This window comes from Anabrus simplex, chromosome 3, assembly GCF_040414725.1.
Source record: "Anabrus simplex isolate iqAnaSimp1 chromosome 3, ASM4041472v1, whole genome shotgun sequence".
NCBI classification, from domain to species: Eukaryota; Metazoa; Arthropoda; class Insecta; order Orthoptera; family Tettigoniidae; genus Anabrus; species Anabrus simplex.
Window position 1 is genome coordinate 484,464,754 of NC_090267.1, and position 23,395 is coordinate 484,488,148.

Genomic DNA, 23,395 nt, shown 5'->3' on the forward strand with positions numbered 1-23,395 from the left:
ATGCTCAAAAATGCCTGGTGTGGTGGGTACAGAATGACAGTCACAGTTTGAACATGTAAGAGTTTCCAGTGGGTTTTAATCAGGAGAGTGTTGAGACCAAGCAGTTAGTCCACTTCTACCTATTCTTTGCTCACAGTAACGTGCATTAAGGTGCTTGCAGGCACAAAGATAGAAAATTCAGATACGTCTACTTATCACTTGTGGATGTTAATTATCTACAAGGGATGTTAAAAAAAGAAACCAAACTTTTGCTAAAACATCTTTATCGCTTATTGTACAACTTTTTAAGCACTGCCTCCCTCAAAGTAGTCCCTCCCACTGGCAATATACTGTTCCCATCAGTTTTTCCATTTTTGGAAAGCCTCCTGGAATGCACTTTTTGGGACGGCGGCGGAGGTCTCTTGTCTTATTGTGCTGAATCTCCTCCATGGTTTGGAAACAACGTCCTTTCAACGTGGTTTTAAGTTTGGGAAACAGGAAAAGAAAGTCTGCTGGGCCAAGTCTGGAGAATACTGTGGATGGGGCGCAATGGGAGTGTGACTTTTGCTAGATAACTGCAGACAAGGAGCGACATGTGAGCCAGCACATTGTCATGATGCTACATCCAAGCCTGGTTTTCCCACAATTCAGACTTCTTCCTGCGCACAGTATCCCACAAGCGTGCTACAATTCATGCGTAGACTTTCTTGTATACCATCTGACCATGTGGTATGAATTGCTGACGGTCAATGCCTTTTGCAGTAAAAAAACACAACCATCACCACCTTGATCTTTGACCGAACTCATGCTGCGTGCTCTTTTTTTTTTTTTTAGGACGATGGGTCCCTTTGCCCACCAACTGTAATGACTGCACCTTTGTTTGAATATCATAGTCATAAACTCACATCTCATCACGTGGTATGTCTCCGTGGAAGTTTTGCCAAGTTTGTAGCGAAATGACGCGTGTGCACACACGCACACACTCACACTCTCTCTCTCACATGGAATCCATGTCGATCAATGTAGGCATCACAAGCTGAGCATTGGTGGTGGGGCCCGGAGACTGCTGCTCCCAAATGTAAAGCCACAGTGATACAGAAACACTCATTGGAAAGATGGAGACCAAGAGAAGGTGAAGGCAATGCTTCGACCCATGCACCAGATTCCGGAGAAGAAGCAGCGAGGAATATTGAATTGTTCTCTCAAATTTTTTTAACATTCATCTTTCTTATGTGTAATGAATTTATTATTTAAATAAAAGCCATCTGATATGTTACTTTTTTTTTTTAGTTTTTGTTTTAAGAACTATATTTTACTTGAACTTGACTGAATTTTTTTTTTCCTTGCCATTTCTAGTATGACGACTGTCCTGTGTTCTCTAATCAGTACTGCTGCTACAAGGTTTTCTGAATGTTTGAATGCTTCTCCTGAGAACTCAGTTGATCCTGAGACTGTTACATCTCTTATAACAAACATCTTCTTGGAGGCGAGTACATTTTTTATAGTATCTGATATCTAATATCTGATTTACAATTCTTGTAATTGCCTAAGTAGATTCTATAATCATTATTGGAAATACACTGAAACCTCATTAGTGCGTTCCTCATTAACACGTTTTCCTGCTTAGCACGTCGTAAATTCGATGTCCCGATTCTCATTGTATTAAATCTATATAAAAATACCTCACTTATAACGTCACGAATTTTCGCTGTTACTGCTTAGTATGATCACATTTTTCCTAGCCCTGAAAATGTTATTTGTCATCCCTTGTGGAAGGATTGTGATTTCCACCTCGAGTAAGAGCCCTTGCCGCAGTTGCGTGACAACGGGAAAAGGCCTTGAATTCTTGAACTTCACAGGATAAATTGCACCTCGAGGAGCAAGCCGTTAGCCTAAGAAATGCTCAGTTTTGCTTGCTGTTTAGCAGTGAAACTGCAGAATAACACAATGAGCCTGTTTGTGCTTGTATTTTGCGTTCCATTCAGAAGTAAGAAATGTATTTCGTGTTTAGTTGTACAGTGAAGGGTAGCGAATATTTGTCACGTGATAGCCTACATTTGGAACATAATCGTGTGAAGTTGACCAGTGTGGTACATATTGGTCTTGTGATAGCCTAATTATGGATATGGAAAAAGTCATGAAATTCCTTACTAATGAAAACAAAATTAAAGTCTGTCAGCAAGTCAACTGGCATCCACATCTTCAAGCGTGCAGAATTGGCGTGAATGTTGAAAATCACATCTTCCAGTTTCGACTCGATCACTCTAATTGGTCTTGGTAGGTCGAAGTTTTGTTCAATTCAAAATGGCGGCCTAAGTAATTCTGTTGCAGTCGCACATGGTCGTATATAACCTCCAATTCATTGTCTAAATGTGTGACCAGAAAAATAATGTTCAACCCTTGAGGACCGGCATGCAAAAATAAAGCGAGAAGACTGGCGTATGGGTGTATTTGACCCGGATTTTAATAATCTATTTTTAGCCAACATGCACTGTGTACGAAATGAATTTGCACCTAGACTGTTGTAATAAACTATTCTAAATCATTTAATGTGATTTAAAAAAAAATATGTTCAATATAATGTGCAAAATAATTACAATAATTTCATGAATAGTAAAATAGGCCTTAATATCGATAGGAAAGTATTTATCTTAAATTTCAGTCACTTAGGATCAACAATTCAAAGAAATATTCACATTAATGTATAGCACAAGTCTCAGTAAACGTTTCCAATCACTCACAGATCGTTAGCAGTATTCCTCAAGAATTCATGGCTGTCCAAAATGTGCCCTTTTATTCTCACTGGTGTCGTGACCTACCTGTCCTGTGAGATGATCTCGTAGGTTGGTCACCAGGCCGTTGGATGTTGAAGTATTACCTGTCCTGCCGAGCGGAATGTAGGGAGGTAATTGTAGGTATGACTCGTCCCGCAACTCCCGAAATAAAAGATGAAATTATTTCCCTGTCCTTTATTGCTGAGGACACTAAAACTACTATGTACAGTATATTTACAAGTCTGAATGTAATGATCTATAGTGAGAGCGAGCTTGTTTCACGCGCCTACTGTTCTACTACGCGTCTCTCTGAATCTTGCCCTGCGGCACTTGGGCTATGCCCGAACAGAATCTCGTTCTGACAAGTACGAACTACTGGCTGGAAGAAGGCCCCGCGCCATCTTGGCCAGGGGTTATATCTCCGCTCCTGAACTCAAAGTTCTATCCCTACCTCCTTGGGTCTTACGGGCATTGCTAAACTGATCATCCAGTCACTAGCGCCCTCAAGTGGCTATTCTCAATAGTTGTCACAGTAAGTGCTGCTACCTAGGCACTACAGTCTTACTTTGTCATCTTTCCTTGTTTCCCTAGTGCATCTGTACTGACCCTGAATGGCCTTGCACTGGGCTTTATTTCTTTGTCGGCTTCGGCGGTCCGCTGCCATACTAGCTCTGTTTGTCGATACACAGTAAATACCTTGTTGTGATCAACAAGTCTCCGCTCTTAGTCAACAACTTTTGTAAGCGAGCGCGTTTCGCAAACTGCTCTCCAATACTTAGCTGAAGGCTTCCTTCTGCTTTCCAATTATTAAATCTAACTATAATTATTATACTTATTATACAGTACTACAAGGTGTCTCATGTCGATGACTATCATTATTCTAACACTAATTAATCTCCTCTGACACCTTGAGCTCTAGACTCGGCTGCGAATCCCGGCTGCCTTCCACCTGGCAGTCCGCCGGTTCGAGTCCGTGGGAGGTCGGTACACGACATCTCCCCCCTTAGGGAAGAAATGGATGCAACCATACGTTGCGTCCATTTCTGTCCTACACTATTTATACTCTGATGTTGCCGGTACGTAAGGATCGGCGACCCTGTGGTGAAGGGGAAGGTTGTTCTCTACTCTGATTATCACTTGCATCCATTTCTATTGCTTCTGTAGATCTCACAGGCGTACTAGGGCGTCCCCCAGCAGGCCTGGAGTGTAATTCCATGATCTCCGCAGACATCTCCGGGCGTCCCCGGATCCGCCTGGGACGTTGGAATATAGTTAAATCCTCATCTGAAGTCTTAACCTTATCTCCCTTCGTGATTACCGTTTGTTTTATACATATATTAGGGCAATGAGCCCGTGCATCATCAAACCATCTCTTTGCTGGAAACCCTAGTTTCGGACAGCAACAATTACAACAGTAACAAATTAAAATTAAACTTATGATACCAACAACTATCCACACGATATATCTGTACACATTAATATGTTGATAGACCATTTGTCTTTGCAGTTCTTCTTCTTTTTGTCTCACCATATCTTCCACTTCTTGTGTCTTATGGGTAGCCCATTGTAAATCGTTAATGTGATTTAGCAAATTATTTAAGGACAACTTATTCATTTCGGGTATCTGTTCTAACTTGATTTCACTACCTATTTGTTCACAACAGTCATAATCAAGTGTGACTTCTGGTACAAAGTCTTTACTTTGTGTAGTGTTCACTTCACCTACACCTTGTATTTTACTATGTGGCCCATATACTGTGCAACCTGCACTTAAAACAAGAATACCAGTGCCTGTTAACCTGATATCACTGGTGGTATCCTTACACATACATGTTACTTTAACTTCTTCTGGGGATACGTATATATATCTGTTAGCTCTGATAGGTATCCACATGAGCTGTTGAACGGGAAGCACTCTTTTATCACAATTATCTGGGATTTGACTAACTCCAATAATTAACTGGATCGCGCAACTCTTTTGAGTGTACACAGTATTAATAGGGAATTTAACACGACATAGTTTCCAACTGGGTGTTACTACCTTACATTGATTTACCTGATCCTTGTCTAATTGAACATAAGTTTGTTTCTCCTTGTCCATAAGGATATAGTCCTTGGTCTCTTGAATATAAACAAAATGGTGTGGATTACTCTTCATATATGTGGGGAATGGAATCATGTGATACAATGTATAAGTTACCCTATCTGTAAGGGGTGTCTTGATGACGTACACTAGATAATTTTTGTTAGCGAACACTTCCACTGTGGCTACCTTGTAAATCAAGTAGCCGTAAGCTGATTTTAAATCAAATGGCAAGGACAATCCTTTAGGGAAATCTCCCTGAGCTTTCTTATAACCTTTAATAATATCATCTGGTGAAATTATTTGCACCTGAATGACTCCTACGTGAGCATTCATTATACCTGATAATACAACACTGTAATGCTCATACAGTTGTATGAGAAGGCCTTCAATCTCAATTAAATGCCTATTCACTGAGTTTTCTAGTTCTACTTCCTTAAGTGCTTCTGTAATCTGAAGCGTGCTATTGGCAAGATAAGATCTAATTTCTGCAATGTTTTGAGTTAATTTCTGCTCATTGGCTGTGACATCGTAAATGGTGCTGTTCATAGATTGCAATGTTGATTTTACTACTATCATCTGGTCTTTTGCAATTTTCATAATTGAAAGCTGTTCCTGCTCTAACTCACTAATTTTTGACTCATATTTATCGGCATCATCTTGACTTAATGTTCCAAATAACGCCTTTGCTATGGAACCTACTGCGTTAATTAGGCCTCGTTTTCGCCTAGTGTTATCCGTTTCCCCTATTGGTTTGGTAATCCTCGTAATTAATTCCCTCGATTCCTTAATTCTATCTAATTGTGCACTTAGCATTTTAACATCCTGTTGACATGTTAGGTTAGTACTTCTTTCTAACTGTGTACATATTAATTGAGTCCAGTGTATGTGTCTCTTGATATTTGAAAATACATCACTTAATTTATTCAGGTTTACATAGGTAACTAGTGTCCATTCCGTATGGTATAACTGTATCTCACCCTGATTGTCGAAGTATGCCCCTGGAGTACTCTCATATGGTGTCACCTTGACATCCAGTACTTCTCCGGCTATTCTGTAGCAATGTGACGTCACGACTATCACTGCTACTACGATGGACAACAATCCTAGCATTCGCGCCATATCTGCTGTCTACCTGCAAGGTAAAGACAGGATGTGTGTTACCATTTGCTTCCCAGTTCTCGTTTCTACAAGTACAATTTCAAACGGTTCTTATGTACTTTAACCCGTTTTCCTTTCTTGTTCATCTGTAGGGTGCAATTCACCCCTGAAACATCTACTATTTCGTACGGACCTTCGAATGGTGGGCTTAGCTTTCTGGATTTTCCTCTTCGCAATGCGTCATTGCGCAAAAGAACCTTATCACCTACCTGAAAGGTGACCTCATTTTGCTTTTTGTCGTAGTGTTCTTTCTCTAATTCCTTTCGCTCTATTAAAGTCTTTCTGGCGGCCTCGTGATTTCGCCTAAGCTGTGCCGTCAGTTCCTCCACCACGTTCTGGTGTTCATTGTAATTCATTTCAGGTGGCTTTTGCAGCACACCTGGGATATTTGCCTTCCTTCCAAAAATTAATTCGTAGGGTGTGAACCCTGTACTTGTGCTCTTTGTGGTATTATACACAAAGCTAGCTGTAGGCAAATACTTGTCCCAGTCATTCTGCTCCCCTGAGCAGACATAATGCCTTAGGTACTCCGTGAGCACCTTATGGGATCTTTCTATGCTACCGTTCGACTGCGGCCTAAAGGCCGTAGTGTGTGTTTTCCGAATGCGCAGCGTTTTACACAGCGTCTTAAACACATCACTCATGAAATTACTACCCTGGTCAGTGAGAATCTGCTCTGGTATCCCGTAGATACTTATTACGTTATTGATTAGCGTCCATGCCACGGTTTCTGCCTCCTGATTAGGCATGGCACTCGCTACTAGGTACTTTGACAGCTGATCTTGGCATGTCAGTATGTACCTGTTTCCTGCCTCTGTCAACGGAAGAGGTCCAACTACGTCTAGGGATATCTTCTCAAAGACTGTGTTCGGGGTATCCGTGATTCTCATGGGAGCCCTGACGTCTGGTCTGGTCCCTTTATTCTTTTGGCAGGAGGGACATGTGCGTACATAGCGCTCAATGTCCCCTTTCATGCCCTTCCACTGAATTCGTTCACGTACCCTGGCGTACGTGCGCGCTATTCCTTGGTGGCCTCCCACCAAAGAATCATGACATTCTTTCAAAATGGCTAGCTTTTCAGCTTCGCCTAATTCGTTCTCTTCCTCAGATAAGCTACCTTCGGTCGAAATCTCCTCTGCGTTAGCGTCCTCGGAAACCTCGCTACCGTCCGCTTCAATTCCCTCTGCCGTAGCGTCCTCGGGTTTTGAAGACAGTACCTCCTCCCTATTCTCGTCTGAGGCCTGAGTTTCTACCGTTGTCTCTGAGTGAGACCTGTGCTGAGCCGAGTTAACTACTCGCGCTTGGCACTTGGGTTCAGTGGGATTCCTACTCAGGGCATCTGCATTGCAGTTCTGTTTGTCCTGCTTATATACGACGTCGAAGTCGTATTCCGCTAGCTTCAGCCTGAACTTTAGCAGGCGTGAAGACGGATCTTGCACGTTGAAGACCCACTTCAACGGCTTATGGTCTGTCACAACAGTGAATTTTCTACCAAACAAATATGGTCTGAAATACTTTACTGCCCACACTATTGCCAACAATTCTTTCTCAGTTACGCTATAATTCATTTCTGCTTTATTAAGCGTTCTACTTGCATAGGCAATTGGAAGGTCTTTTCCGATAGGTCCTTGTGACAATACTGCCCCAACCGCTTCGTTGCTCGCATCAGTGGTAACAACGAATGGTTTTTCGAAGTCCGGATACTGCAATATAGGTTCCTCAATTAGCTTTTGCTTTAGTGTCTGGAACGCTTGTTCCTGATCGTCTCCCCATACAAAGGGAACGTCCTTCTTCACTAACTGATACAGCGGTTTCGCGATTTTGCTGTAGTTAGGTATGAACTTCCTATAGTACCCACTCAGTCCGCAGAACTGCTTGATCTGGCGGCTAGTGGTCGGCCTCGGAAAGTCCTTAACGGCCTGTACTTTACGTGGGTCTGGTAAGACACCTTCGTCAGTGATTACATGCCCTAGGAATGCTACTTCGGTTCTTAAGAATTCACACTTATCTGGCTGGAGTTTCAGCGTGTTCTCTCTCAGCCTTTGAAATACATCTCTTAGCTTCGCATTGTGCTCCTGGATTGAACTCCCGTACACAATGACGTCATCCAGGTAACACAGACATTTTATACCCGTTAGCCCTGTAAGCACATTGTTCATCAGCCTCGTAAACGTGGCTGGCGCGTCTTTCAAACCCATGGGCATTTTCCTGAATTCGTACTTGCGTCCTAGCGCAGAGAATGCTGTCTTTGGCTTGTCTTCAGGCTTCAACAACACCTGGTGATAGCCACTCGCGAGATCTAAGGTCGAAAAATATCTCGCCTTGCCCAGGGCGTCTAACAGTTCTGAAATTAATGGCAGGGGATAACTGGTTCCTATCGTTATCTCGTTCAATTTTCGAAAGTCGATCACGACCCTCCATTTTTGTTTCCCTGAGGCGTCTAACTTCTTGGGAATTAAAAGTAATGGCGCATTCCAGGCTGATGTGCTAGGTGTGATAATTTCATCATTCAGCATCTTATCTATCTGAGCTTGTATTTCCCCTTTCTGTGCTTCGGGAAGTCTATACGGTCGTACATTAATTGGAGGTTGATCTTGGGGTGTAGGGATCTCATGCTGTAGTACATCAGTGTGAGTTAGTTTGTCTCCCTCAAGATGGAAGATATCATTGTACTCAGCACAGATGGCATATATCCCTTCCTTATCTACCTGCGTGAGGTGATCAACTCGCAAACAGTCAATCACCCGCTGTGATCGGGGCTTCTGGGTGGCCGGTTCTCCGTTTGCCACTCTACTGTTCTGCTCTACCTTTTGCACTTGTGCTAGGCAGGTCTTATCTACCTCCTGTATGTGCACTCGTGGACTGTGTAAAGTCACTGCCTTTTCAGTGGTATTCATCATGCTAACCACTGCTTCGTGGCGCTCTGATTTGGTTAGGCACCCTGCGAGGTACACCCCTGGTATCACCTCTTCCTTCTCAATAATTCCTAAGGGTAGATTCCGATCTACTTCTATAACAACGACCTTCTGGGTCCTTGGTTCGAGACGGATCACCTTCGTCTCTCGTGCCCCCATAGGGTATTGTCGCCCTCTTATGGTGACATGACCTTCCCTATAGTCAATCACGCTATCTGTCAGGAGGTCTCGCCCAACTATACCATCCTGTGTTAATTGGAAGTCACTCCCTACCACATGAAATGTGTGACTTGTGTTTCCAATGGCAAAACGTACAGTACCCTGGGTGTAAATTATTCCCTTACTTACACCTGCTAATTCAATTGATTTGCTCCCATCAATCAGGCATTCCTTGGGTACCGATTGCCTCTTTACTAGGCTGACATCGGACCCAGTATCTATCAAAAATCTCAACGGTCTTCCTTGGTTTGCGACCTGGATCAGCACCGTGCCTTCTATGTCAGAATTCTTGGGACCTTCTGGTGTGCGGGCCTCCGTAACTGTCCCCTTGCTACGGGCCCGTTCTAGTTTGCCGCCTGAGCCGCGGAGGCTTTCGTGGCTTGCGTACTGCCGCCCTTCGTTTTGAACCAACAGTCTTGGGTTCGATGTGACCACCTATCACAATGTTCGCATTGGGCTCGGTATCTTACGGCCTTGCCCCTTATGCGATCACTCTGAGTTTGGCCTTTCATGGCCCCGTTGCCTGTGGACTCGCCTTGGGCTTTTCGACAGTTTCTCTGAATGTGGCCCTGTTGGCCACACGAATAGCATCTACGGCTATCCGTTCGCATCACCGGAGTGTGTGCACCTTGTGTGCGTACACCTTGTCGACAATTCACCTGTATGTGCCCTATTTGGCCGCAACGATAACAAGTTCTGTTTTCACCTGTCACTGCGTTTGGTTGTGTGCGTACTATGCGCACTGTTTCTCGTACCTCTGTTTCCTTGTCCCTCTGTTTCTTTCTACAGTCACGTTCAATGTGCCCTGTCTTCCCACAATAGCGGCATTTTAATTTACTGATGGTGCCCCCTGTAGCTGTATTGGAACTAGCGGTCTGTGTGGTGTGAGCCCCCTGCGTTCCTGTGTTCTTACAGTTCTTTGCTATGTGGCCTTCCTTGCTACAATTGTAACAGACCACCCTAACACTAGCATGTGTTGGCTTAGTATGCCACTTTGGTGCTGCACTGCGCTCCTGTTCTGGTTTGCGCTTGCTAAACCCTGAGCTACGTTTGTGTTGTAGGCCCTCTCGTGCCTTCTTTGACAATATTACGGTTTCTTCCTGCTGTGCAAGTGCAACGGCCCTCTCAAAAGTGATGCCCTTTTCTGACTGTACTCTAGCTTGTATTCTAGGGTTGGCTAATCCTTGTATGAAACTAGCAACACATATTTTTCTCGTTATTTTCAACTGCGCGTCACGATCCTCCTCTAATTCATCCTCAAGTATTGCCTCTCTAAAAGAAGCTGACAATGTTTCTATTTTGTGTGCCCAAAGTGCTACTGATTCTCGCGGGTCCTGCGCTGTTTGGAACATTTGACAAATGTACAAATCTAACGTGCCTTGCTGGCCATAATATTCTGTTAATGCCCGCTTGGCTTTCTCCCAATTATGTATATCACGTCTGTACAATAATTTATCTCGGGCTCTGCCCGTAACCTTAGTTAAAATGTACTTGAAAAACAACTCTTGATCCTCATCCTTAATCATACGAACAGCAGCATCTACGTTAGCTATGAACTCATGCAGTCTATCTGGTTGACTGCCATCAAACTCTCGTCCAATGAGGCGATGTCCTTCTACTACTGTAACAAAAGGCCCACTCATACTTACTGATTCCACCTCGTCCTCGAGCATCTCAGTGCCTCGGTCTGCTGGTACTGAACTATTCTGTCGTGCCATTTGAAATAAATATTCAGCTTACCTTAATCTGCAATGCTGCTTCACTGCTGGGCTGGATGAGTAGTCGGCTGTAGTGCTGCGGCTCCACCGGATGGCGTTGTCTGCTACTGGACTGCTACCCCTCTGCTGGGCTGGCTTAGTAGGCTGCGGTAGTGATGCTCCTCTTCTGCGATGCGCGGCACACGAACGAAACTACGCGGTAGCGCGGTTCGGACAATCTTCTGCGAAGTCGCGATTTTCTCACACGGAAATCTTCTGCGAAGTCGCGGTTCTCTTACGGACAATCTTCTACGAAGTCGCGGTTCTCTCACGTTATTTCGGTGAGTTGGCACTGTTCGAGGATCGAACTCGGGACCCTGCACTACCTGACACCAAATTTTTATACGTGCCTGTCGTGACCTACCTGTCCTGTGAGATGATCTCGTAGGTTGGTCACCAGGCCGTTGGATGTTGAAGTATTACCTGTCCTGCCGAGCGGAATGTAGGGAGGTAATTGTAGGTATGACTCGTCCCGCAACTCCCGAAATAAAAGATGAAATTATTTCCCTGTCCTTTATTGCTGAGGACACTAAAACTACTATGTACAGTATATTTACAAGTCTGAATGTAATGATCTATAGTGAGAGCGAGCTTGTTTCACGCGCCTACTGTTCTACTACGCGTCTCTCTGAATCTTGCCCTGCGGCACTTGGGCTATGCCCGAACAGAATCTCGTTCTGACAAGTACGAACTACTGGCTGGAAGAAGGCCCCGCGCCATCTTGGCCAGGGGTTATATCTCCGCTCCTGAACTCAAAGTTCTATCCCTACCTCCTTGGGTCTTACGGGCATTGCTAAACTGATCATCCAGTCACTAGCGCCCTCAAGTGGCTATTCTCAATAGTTGTCACAGTAAGTGCTGCTACCTAGGCACTACAGTCTTACTTTATCGTCATCTTTCCTTGTTTCCCTAGTGCATCTGTACTGACCCTGAATGGCCTTGCACTGGGCTTTATTTCTTTGTCGGCTTCGGCGGCCCGCTGCCATACTAGCTCTGTTTGTCGATACACAGTAAATACCTTGTTGTGATCAACAAGTCTCCGCTCTTAGTCAACAACTTTTGTAAGCGAGCGCGTTTCGCAAACTGCTCTCCAATACTTAGCTGAAGGCTTCCTTCTGCTTTCCAATTATTAAATCTAACTATAATTATTATACTTATTATACAGTACTACAAGGTGTCTCATGTCGATGACTATCATTATTCTAACACTAATTAATCTCCTCTGACACCTTGAGCTCTAGACTCGGCTGCGAATCCCGGCTGCCTTCCACCTGGCAGTCCGCCGGTTCGAGTCCGTGGGAGGTCGGTACACGACACTGGCTGGTAGCGATACCCGCACAGTGGAAACACTTGGGAGTGGTGTGTTGACCACGAATCATTATTCCACAATTGTTGCACTCAGTTTTCGTCGACCTGTCAGCATTGGAAGGGCAGTACCCACATCTTGTTTGGGCTTTCTTAGCTGGAGATCCTGTCATCAGAGTTTCAATGCCTACGTATCCAGCTATCTTCGACCTCAGTGAACGAATAAAGTTCTTAATTACGACTCGGCTTTTCATGTGTTCGTGGACGATTTCCTGAGATAGTTGCATGAGAAAAGCTCACCTAACTACCTTATCAGGTATCTTTGATTGGTAGACAGTGAGAGTATTTATGCCAGCTACATTCAGCATTGCATAAAGTACCGTTAGTGGTCAACGGTTACTCACATGTTCAACGTTGTATGTTGCACAAAGCTCGTCAACAACATCAACGCTATACTTTGTGCAGTTGTAAAATGTGTTCAACTCTGGCTTCTGTTTGTCACCAATTTCTCCATCAATGGCTGCGTCATGGTGCATTGTTGATAGGAGCAGCACGGTCTTTCCTTTCCTCGGAACATGTGATACTAGAGTCACTTCATTATTGGATGCAAATTTACTTCAATCCTGTGGTTTGTTTTTGTATTTTACAAAACTACGAGGATTTTTTAAAAAAATCTTACGCATCGTTCCGACTAAAGTAAGCTGATGATTGTTCAGCAGATCTTTTGCTCAGCTCACTTTCTGACACACAGCCTTTTTCACTTTCATTTGCCTGTCCACCAATTCCTTCCTCCTCTTCATCTTCTTGAAATACTTTGCCAATAAGTCGTTCTAAACGTTCTTGTTCCTTATTCAAATTCATCACCACACCTATCAACATAAGTACTGATTTGACCGAGCAGGAAGGGACTGGAACGAGGATTGCTTGCTCATCGAAGAACAGTCGCGTGAGAACTGGCGCCTAGGGTAAACCTGACCCACCAGACAGTAACACACTAATAACTCGGGTGATGACAAAGCTATAACATGTCAACTTTCTCAGGATTTATTTGAAGGTCAGAAAGGAAGGTACTGAAGGCGACAGGAAACGAGGGGTGACCAAATCAGAATTATAGGGTAATAATTCTCAGGTCAAAAACACCCATTCACCGGTCTTCGCGGGTTAATAACCAACTGGTCTGAAATAAAAGGTTTCTACTAACATTTGTTTTAGAAATAAACAAGGTTTTACTATATTCCTATCACCCTCCCTTGCGTGTGAAAACTTATGCAATGGTGAATGGAGGATTGCAAGCATGGAACTAGAGAATTTTCTAATAGCAAAAGACCATACAAGATGGTTTTATAATGCATTAAGGGGACGATTTGGAGATGAAAAATGTGTTCATTTTATTCATTTTTTAGGTTACAGTTCAGCAGAGGAAACACTATCTAATTTTTTATAAGGTTTAGTGCACTGTAAATGTATACATACTATATTTTTAAACACCTCGAGTTCATATTAACCGGATTTAGTGCCGTTTAGTGCAATGAGTAACCGGTCTAATTTCTAATCAAAATGCAGTAACTGTCCATTTAAACAGTTTTTTGCATATCTGAGGAAACTTGTTCCACATTAACTCATATAATTGAGACAAAATGGGGAATTTGGGAAAGAGAAAACAAAAAATTGGATAGTGGCGAAACAGTGTAGTCATTGTGTTGCGCGTTCAGTCTGATACTGATTAGAAGAGAGCGATTAGATTCAAGCCATGGAAACAATTATAGAATTGTTTGGCACTGATGGAAACATGATCATTATTTGATTTTTTAATATTTTTTATTGGGTTCAGGTAACATAGAACATCATTTAGCCAAGGCTTCGATAATTGAGACTACTCTATAGAATTTCATCTTTCTTCTGCAATCTATATATTAAAAAAATTGATGAAAACTAAAGTAAGTCAGTACAGCCATTCTATCGGGTCGATTTCCTTCGTTCTTTTTTTAACTGAAAGGTGTTCATGCACAGATTTGTCATCAGGTACTATAAATCACTTAACTTCCGCCTTCCTCAAATTATCTTATTTTTTCAACTTTTTGTATCTTTGAAGCAATCATATCTTTGGTTCTAATTAAAGTACGCAGTTCGTTTTAGCCTAAGAACACTCAGTGGATCAAGCTCTTTCATATTCCATTTAAGATTAAAACACTTGCGTTGTTAAGAGCAAAATACAGCATTGTTAAACAGTGCATTACAAAATACAGGAAGGATGTTTTTATACAACAAATGTGACTAGTAAGTACAGGACTGAATACAATATTATACAAACCGAGCTCGATAGCTGCAGTCGCTTAATTGCGGCCAGTATCCAGTATTCGGGAGATAGTAGGTTCGAACCCCACTGTCGGCAGCCCTGAAAATGGTTTTCCGTGGTTTCCCATTTTCACACCAGCCAAATGCTGGGGCTGTACCTTAATTAAGGCCACGGCCGCTTCCTTCCCACTCCTAGCCCTTCCCTGTCCCATCGTCGCCGTAAGACCTATCTGTGTCGATGCGACGTAAAGCAACTAGCAAAAAAAAAAATTATACAAAATTACTGTACAGCGTTAGTTATTTCTCTTTTAAAATTTGTCTTCTGTTAGAGCGTGTGACTTCTATTTTAGGCTGCAGTATACACAAGAACCTCGTTTATCTGGATTAAGTGGGACCGGAACTGATCTGGATTATCGAAAATCCACATAATCCGGGAAAACTGAAAACCAAATAGAGTACATGTTATATAATCTATTAACAAAGGTTGTACAGTTGTACAGAAGAATATAAGAACACTTTTCTTACATTTACAACTCTGCTTTATGCACTAAAATAATTCACAAGTTTTTTCTGTTTTACATTTGTATGGCGTTTGTGTGCAGCACGATCATGAAGGCATTTTACTAACAACAGTTCTGCCGGTGTGGTTTCAGTCAAGGATTCTAAATAGACCATCAGTTTGTCCAGCTGCATTGTTGCCTCTCCATGAGTCATTGTTTCTTCTGATGGAGCGCCAGTTTAATTTTCGAATTCACCATCAGTGAATTAGTAGTGCGTTGCATTCAGTAGAGCATGGGTTCGAATCCCACATCAGTCGTCCAGGGAATGGTTTTTCACGGATTCCCATTCTCAATTCCAGGCGAATGCTGGGACCGTACCTTTGATCGCCCGTGGCCGAATTACTTACAATTCCTCTCCTTACCTATCCTTGGCGGAAAAGACATTGAAGAAGAGTTGACCCCGTAAAAGAAATACTGTACAAGTAAAAATCATTTTTTATTATTTTCGATCCAGATTAACGAGGTTTATGTGTACTAGAATTTAATAAACTATGTACTGTATTGTATTTGGATTCTATTCAGCTAAATAGTGAAGTACACTACTCTGGTTAAATCCTTTCTGTACATTGCAAGTAGGATTTAAACTTTTTCTCTATCATGTATTCTGTTTGGATTATCTAAAATGTCAGATTTGCAAGGTTTGGACTGTCATGGTTTTTCTGTATTTAAAGAGGTACATCAAATGGTTTTTGGGAGTACCTTTTATGTTGTTTAGACAACATTACCTGAAAATTTAATGAAATCCATTCATTAGGTAAAACAATCGGTTTATCTCCAAACTCTCCTCTTTAAGATTCCTACTTCATAAGTGTAGATTGATAGTGTTGTCATTTTGCAAGGAAATTTTGGATCATTCTGCTGCTGTCCAACTTGCAGCTCTCCCAACTGTAGCGTGGGAAGACAGGCGACAAAACGAGGAAACTAGATTACATTGGAAACCGGCTCGCACTTTCCCGTGGGGAGTGTGTTCCATCATTACTGGCAAATCGAAAGAATTACTTAGAAACTACAGAATAAAATAACCCTATGAATTTAAATATTGTCGGGCTGAGTGGTTCAGACAGTTGAGGCGCTGGCCTTCTGACCTCAACATGGCAGCTTCGATCCTGGCTCAGTCTGGTGGTATTTGAAAGTACCCAAATACGTCAGCCTCATGTCAGCCAATTTACTGCCATGTGAAAGAACTCCTCTGGGACTAAATTCCGGCACATGGTGTCTCCGAAAACCGTAAAAGTAGTTAGTGGGATGTAAAGCAAATATTATTATTATTATTATTATTATTATTATTATTATTATTATTATTATTTGTATCAATTTAGGAAGGCTCGGCTTGTGCCGGTAACATAATGGGCTGACTCGGCCTAAGCAAGGAGTCACCCTCTTGATTATGAAACTACAGGTACATATATGTACAAATATTTACAACAGAAATAATTACAACATATACATTTATACAATAAATACAAACAACTTCAGACTTCTTATGTCCCCGTTTTGGGAATCTGTTCTTCAGTATTACTGGAACTGCGACCTGGAACTTCATGTTGTTTGGCGTGAGTCAGAGGAAAAGTCGTTCCTAGGAACTTTCTCACAATGTGGCAGGTGCTCAGGAGGGTGGCTTTCTGTAGTTCTACGTATGTGTGATGATGCAGGTTTAATGCGGCCAGAGAGCTGTGCAAGCATTTTGGAATAACACCGGTACATGATATTACTATTGGAACTGTGGTGACTGATTCTAGTTTCCACAGGCGTTGTATTTCTATTGCCAGTTCTGTGTATTTTGATATCTTTGTGGCTATTGTTGTTTGCAGATTGGAGGTATTTGGACAAGCAATTTCTATAAGGGATGCGGATCTTTTTGATTTATCGATTAGAATAATATCTGGCCTATTGTTGCTGAGCGTGACATCGGTTATGACTTCTCGGTCCCATAGTAGTTTATATGAAGAGTTTTCGAGAATGGGTGGAGGTGTATATTTCCAATATGCAGTTGGTGACTGAAGAAATCCACATTTTACAGAAAGTTTCAGGTGAATGATTTTTGCTACCTGATCATGTCGGTGCTTATATTATTATTATTATTATTATTATTATTATTATTATTATTATTATTATTATTATTATTATTATTATTATTATTATTATTAAAAATACTGTACATGTATACAAGTTTATTACTCACCATTTATTTCATATACTGTTGAAAATAACTTCCTTCCACTGTAAGACGCTTCAAATCATTTAAACCAATTATTTGTGACTTTCTGCAATTCCGCTTTGCTAATAGTCTGTATTGTGCGTCTTATTTCAGCCTTCAGTTATTCTTTAGTACCGAACTCGATAGCTGCAGTGGCTAAGTGCGGCCAGTATTCAGTATTCGGGAGATAGTGGGTTCAAACCCCACTGTCGGCAGCCCTGAAGATATTTTTCTGTGGTTCCCCATTTTCACACCAGGCTGTACTTCAGTTAAGGCCACAGCTTCTTCCTTCCCACTCGTAAGCCCTTTCCTGTCCCATTGTAGCCATAAGACCTATCTGTGTCGGTGCGACGTGAAGCAACTAGCAAAAAAAAAATCTAGAGGGCCATAAACCTGTACTAATTATCCAGTCATTAAAGACTGGACATAAATTATCTGTGGCATGGGCTGTGGCACTGTCCTGTTGAAAATTTCCATATCTTATTCTTTCTCTGTCACTTTGTAAAAAAAAACTGTATGCAAAATTGTTCTCACATATACATCTGAATTCATGCAGTCATTAAAAAATATATAGGCCCACTTATCTGCCGCATGCTCACCACACACTATACCCCTATTTTAATGGCGTGCAGTGGCACTTCTTGTGAAACATAAGGGTCTTCAGTTGTCCACAACTGCACATTTTGAGAATTTACAAGTCCAGAAAGATGGAATCATGCCTCGTCAGATATAAACATTAGCTGTAGATCCAAATTTCAATTATAAGCACTTTAACAAAACCACTTACAGAACCTTATTCTTGCAGCAAAATCTGTCTGGTAAAGTTCCTGCACAAACCTTATTTTATATGATGGAGTCTGGTTACTTTCTGGCTGACCCCTTGGATATGTTCGTTTCTTGCACCAAACAGTTGAGTGTATTTGTGAGATTTGCTTCTGTTTGAAGTTTATCTTCAGTTAACACGTCTCTTTTCCCCTTCCTCAGTACATCACAAACTGAACCTGTTGTACGACAATTTTTCAGACTTTGTAGGAATGTGCACAAGGTTGCACTTGACAGTTGTAATTCATGTTGGCACCACTACAAAAATGAAGTGAAGAACGTCACCCTCAATCAGAATCACCAATCTACTACTTTTTATACCAGATAGAGTTACGCATTTTATTCATGTTAATTCTTATTTAATTCCGTATAGTGCTTATAATATCTCTTATTTGCTAACACAGATATGAGCATTTAAAATATTGTAAGGTTTAAGCAAGCCAGAAAATAAATACGAACTATTTTCAGTTGATTGTTGTTGGCAATATGGGTAGTATAGTGGTGCCATCTATAACTAACTGTATTGAAGTGTTACCGTTTCTTCTGTTGCCGCTAGCACGTTGTCAGTTGTGATTCACGCGTTTATGAAAGTTTTGTTTTCTTTGTGAGATAATTGTGAAGTTTTATTTTAATGAATGCAGTGCGATGACACGGAAATGACAACATAGTCATAAACCACGAAGTGATAATCCTTTGCGTTGCGGAGTGGCCCTTAATAGTCGGGCATTAGAATTAGTGCAGAGAACTCCGTATGCTTGTATAGCCGTCTCTCTGTTCTTGCAGATCAAATTGTGGAACGCATATGTCAAACATTAGGGCTTTGAAAGCGTACTGTTATTCAGACTGGAGTTTGCTTCCAAGAACAGAAGGAAAAAGGGACTGCGGGACATAGCAATAGCGGAAACAGGGCTGATAGTAGGGACTTAAAAGACGGGATGTTTAATACGTAGTCCTAAGAATATGTTCAGTAGGTTTCACAGCACTCCAGTAAAGAAACAAATTAATCTCCTGTAACAGGAATTAATTCTTTCCGGGCTGATGCAATACAAAGACACTTGTACGATTATTACAGATCAAAGTCCCCTCTCTCATTGTTATGGACAATGCACCTTACCACTCCCTAATAATGGACAAGACCCTACTTCGAGCACCCATAAAGAACTGTTAGTGGAATGGCTGCAGTAATGAAATATCCCAGCGCATATTTGTATGACTAAATTTGTTGACGAGGTAGCGAAGGAACAAGGGCACGAGGTTATTAGGTTGCTGCTGCACCACTGTCACTTCAACCTCATTGAGTTGGTACTGGACGGTATGGGGTGAAGTAAAACATTACGTATGCACTAATAACAAGTCCTTCACAATTACTGAAGTGGAAGGTCTGTTCTGGGAGAGTATTGCTCGAATGGATGCGATTTTGTGGTGGAAGAAAGCCATGTCACAACATTCACTGATGATCTGCCTAGACGATGATGACAGTGACAACGAAGGCGACAGTAGTGATGGCAGTAATCTGGAGGGTATTGAGCCTCTACCTCTATGAATCAGGTATGAAAATAAGGTTTCTGAATTTTCGTAAATTATATAGATTTTACCTGAAACCTTTTATGTTAGGACCAGTGTATGTTATTCTAACATTTATTGGTGTATTTAAAGTGAGATTCTTGTTGGCCGATTTCTTCCGTATTTTCTGACATCGCAAGTGTCATAGTATATGTATCTCGTATCATTTTGCGTGATTGAATATTTTATTGTAAATTTAATCGGTGTGTTGAAAGTTCGATTTTTGTCAGCCTATTTCATTTGTGTTGTGTATCATCGCGATGACATTAAAAGCATTTCTCCCGTGTTTTTAAAAACTCACATGTTGTGCAATCAGCTGTTGCTTCGGCGGCAACATCGCTTTGTGTGCACATTGCAGTGTGACCAACATTGTGCGCAGCTGTCATGTGCAATCTTACGCCGGCCCACCTATAGGAACTGATCTTCTATAGCCATATTTTTGTACATAACATTCCACCAAATAAATTTGCTGTTCAACCGAATACTTCATTTCATACTTAACACACAAGTTGTCGTCGGCTGCAACTCATATCCGAGTAAACATATTCTTCAGCATTTTACATTTTCACACTCTCAATGCTTTGCGAATATGTTTCATATGACTTAGTAGCCCAGTTTTGGCATGAAACATACGTCCACACAGATCACATAGAATGGCTAGGGAAGGGTAGGGCTGAGCTTGATGGAGCTGCCGAGCTTGTCGTTTATCCTCTTCGCGTCGCCATAATTCCTCTTCAAACATCATAACTGATCTAGAAACAGTGTGGCACCAAAGTATACAATTCTCAGCAAGCGTATCTCAGGACTGAGTGAGATTATTAAGTGATATCTTAAAAAGACATGTGCAATATTATATCTTTTAATGTGAGTCTCCCTCACTGCAAGTGTAAATAAACACCTCAAAGGGGCTCGAGGAGTCTTGTGCCAGAGCAGAGTTCACCATACAGGAGTTCACGAGTAAGCCTGGTTTCACTCATGCGATGGACGTGCCCTGTCTATCCAAGATGGTGGCCAGTGCTGGCAGCCTCAATGCATAAAGCATGTGCTTTTTTTGAGAACTGCAAGGCTGGTTACATGGTTCTCCCATTTGATATTCAAGATGGATCTAAGTTTTTGCAGATGAAAGCGCTGTAGCTTTTTGATGTCCTGATGGTAGAGGGTCCAAATTTCACAACCATAAAGCAGTTTTGATATGACACCAGCATGGTAAACAATGATCTTGGTTTGCATACCAATACACAATTAGTATACACAATAATTCACAAGCAACAAATGTTCTGTCACCTGGCTTCCCACGCTGCAGTTGAGAGAGCTGGAGGTTGGTCAATGTCAGAGTGATACAAAGTTTCCTTCTAAAATGAGAGAACTCTATTTATGATACTGAATAATTTACAGCATGATTTTATTTTTCTTGCAGGCTGCCCATAGTAGTTCATACATTCAAGAAGCTTTTCAACTCTTGGTACCTGTACTTCAAGTTGGTTTGATTGCTTCATGATAAAGCCAGGAGGGATGATTTATTTATAAATAAAATATTTATATAATTTGTCTGTGAGGTATGTTAGGGCAGCAGCTACCAGTTTTATGAAGAGGCTTCTTATAATATGAATCTCGAAAGGCCTTCAAGACCTGTGAGATAATGTGTAAAATTTTGTGAGATTATTAAGTGAAATCTTAAAAAGACATGTGCAATATTATATCTTTTAATGTGTCTCCCCCTCACTGCAAGTGTAAATAAACATCACAATGCATTGTGTGCATTTTAAAAAATTGGTACTGGCATATTATTAGGGATCCCAGACATCCTGATTTTCCCTGGACAGTCCTGGTTTTTCTTTTTGTAAGGTCCCGTTGTCCTAAGAGTTTAAGTAATTTACAGCATGTATTAAAATATATTTACATTTCATATTTTAGAATTTATAGTACTTTACATGTTTCAAGAAATATGTTAATTCTCTTCTTCATCTATATAGGTTAAAATTCATATATCACATTAGGACCTAATGAAACAGGCGGGCCCCTACTAAGAAAACTAAACCTGTAACATACACAATATGACATATTGAAAACTGATAAATAATGGTATGGAAGTCAAGTCCATCTTGTTACCTCCATATAAACACGACATTAGGGGTGTCTTTGTAGATACAGTATAATGTTGAGCACTGTTGCGATATGACGTCAAATGTGTTCTCCGTAATCCAATACTCCCTTATCGAAACCAAATTGGTTCACATTAAAAATAATATAAAATGGTTTTTACACGAATTGTCAAGCCGTTCCCTTCAGGAAATGATAATGCTGCCAGGTTGAAATGAACCATACATAGTCCATATTATAGAACAAGTGGATGTGCAAAGCTGACATGCGGCTGTCAGAGGGGTGTAGAGGTAACCCAAAATTTTATCTACAAAGAGACACTCCTAATGTCGTGTTTATATGGAGATGACAAATGGACTTTACTTCCATACCACTATTTATCAGTTTTTAATATGTCATATTGTATATGTTACAGTTTTAGTTCTTAGTGGGTCTTAATGTAAATATATGAATTTTAACCTATATAACTGAAGAAGAGAATTAACATATTTCTCGAGACATTCTGAAGTGTGAAATATAAATAAATTTTAATATATAGTATTGACTAGGCAGTTTACCCATCTCTGTATTTACTGTGATTAAATCAATACAAACCCATTACTGGCCATTATGGTCAAGATTATTAAAATATCCCAGTATTCGAATGTATTATACTATTTAAAATATCGTAACCTTCTTTCTTTCTACCTGTAAGCAAAGCTGCCAAAACATGACTAATTTAACTGCTTCCTGCAAGATGGAGCCAAGAAACTGCGGCTGAATACATAAAAACATATTTAGGCAAATGTTTGTTTATTTGAATATTTTGTTGGTGCTACAACTGAAGCTCTAGATTCTCTTTTTGACTTCCAGAATCTGTTTTGGTCAGCATGCAGTCTCTACACGAGCTTCCATCGTGAAGGCATGTTCATGTTTGTTGTTTTATATGTTAAGATGCCAGAATGAAAGTGTATTTTTAATGAGTCCTTGTAAGAACAATTTCCATATTTAAAGCAAAGTGGCATTGACAAAAGTGGTTTGAAATTAGAATGTAGAGGATGTGGAGTTTAAATATGTATAAGTAGTCATGATAATGCTGGTCCCGCAGTGTAGGGGTAGTGATTCCAGGCTAGGTCAGGGACCTTTACCTGGATCTGACGGCTACGTGATTACAATTGAGGAGCTATCTGATGTTGAGATGGCGGCCCCAGTCTAGAAAGCCAAGAATAATGTTTGAGAGGATCTGTCGTGCTGACCACACGACACCTCTCAATCTGCAGGCCTTCGGGCTGAGCAGCGGTCACTTGGTTGGCCATGGCCCTTTGAGGCTGTGGCACCATGGGGCTTGTTAGTCAGGGTAATATCTACATAGCCAAGATAATAAATTAAATACCTTTAATTAGATTAACTTTTTCTTTCTTATAGTAATACTGATTTTTTTGTTTCCCATATATTCACTATTATTATTATTATTATTATTATTATTATTATTATTATTATTAGCGTATAATGTGTACATGACAATCAAAATATACAGACATAATACAAAATATACAAATATACAAGTTAGTGACAGCATCAGGATTTCACTTTTATATTTTAATGTCCAAATTTTTAATCCATGTAATCACTTCTGGTGTTACTTCAAAAAATTCCTCCACAGAGCCAGGAAATGCGTGTAGGGGC

At 41.0% G+C, this 23,395-nt stretch overlaps 1 protein-coding gene across 1 annotated transcript in view; it reads left to right on the forward strand.

The window, feature by feature from the left end:
* The window catches only part of LOC136866545 (protein FAM114A2), a 65,296-nt gene extending 43,896 nt beyond the window's left edge, over nucleotides 1–21,400 (forward strand). Inside the window, exons 8-9 of the mRNA XM_067143613.2 lie at nucleotides 1,336–1,465; nucleotides 21,048–21,400. Of these exons, the coding sequence (XP_066999714.2) occupies nucleotides 1,336–1,465; nucleotides 21,048–21,128 (211 nt within the window). The 3' untranslated portion in view covers nucleotides 21,129–21,400. The remainder of the gene's footprint in view (nucleotides 1–1,335; nucleotides 1,466–21,047) is intronic.
* The last annotated feature ends 1,995 nt before the right edge of the window (nucleotides 21,401–23,395 follow it).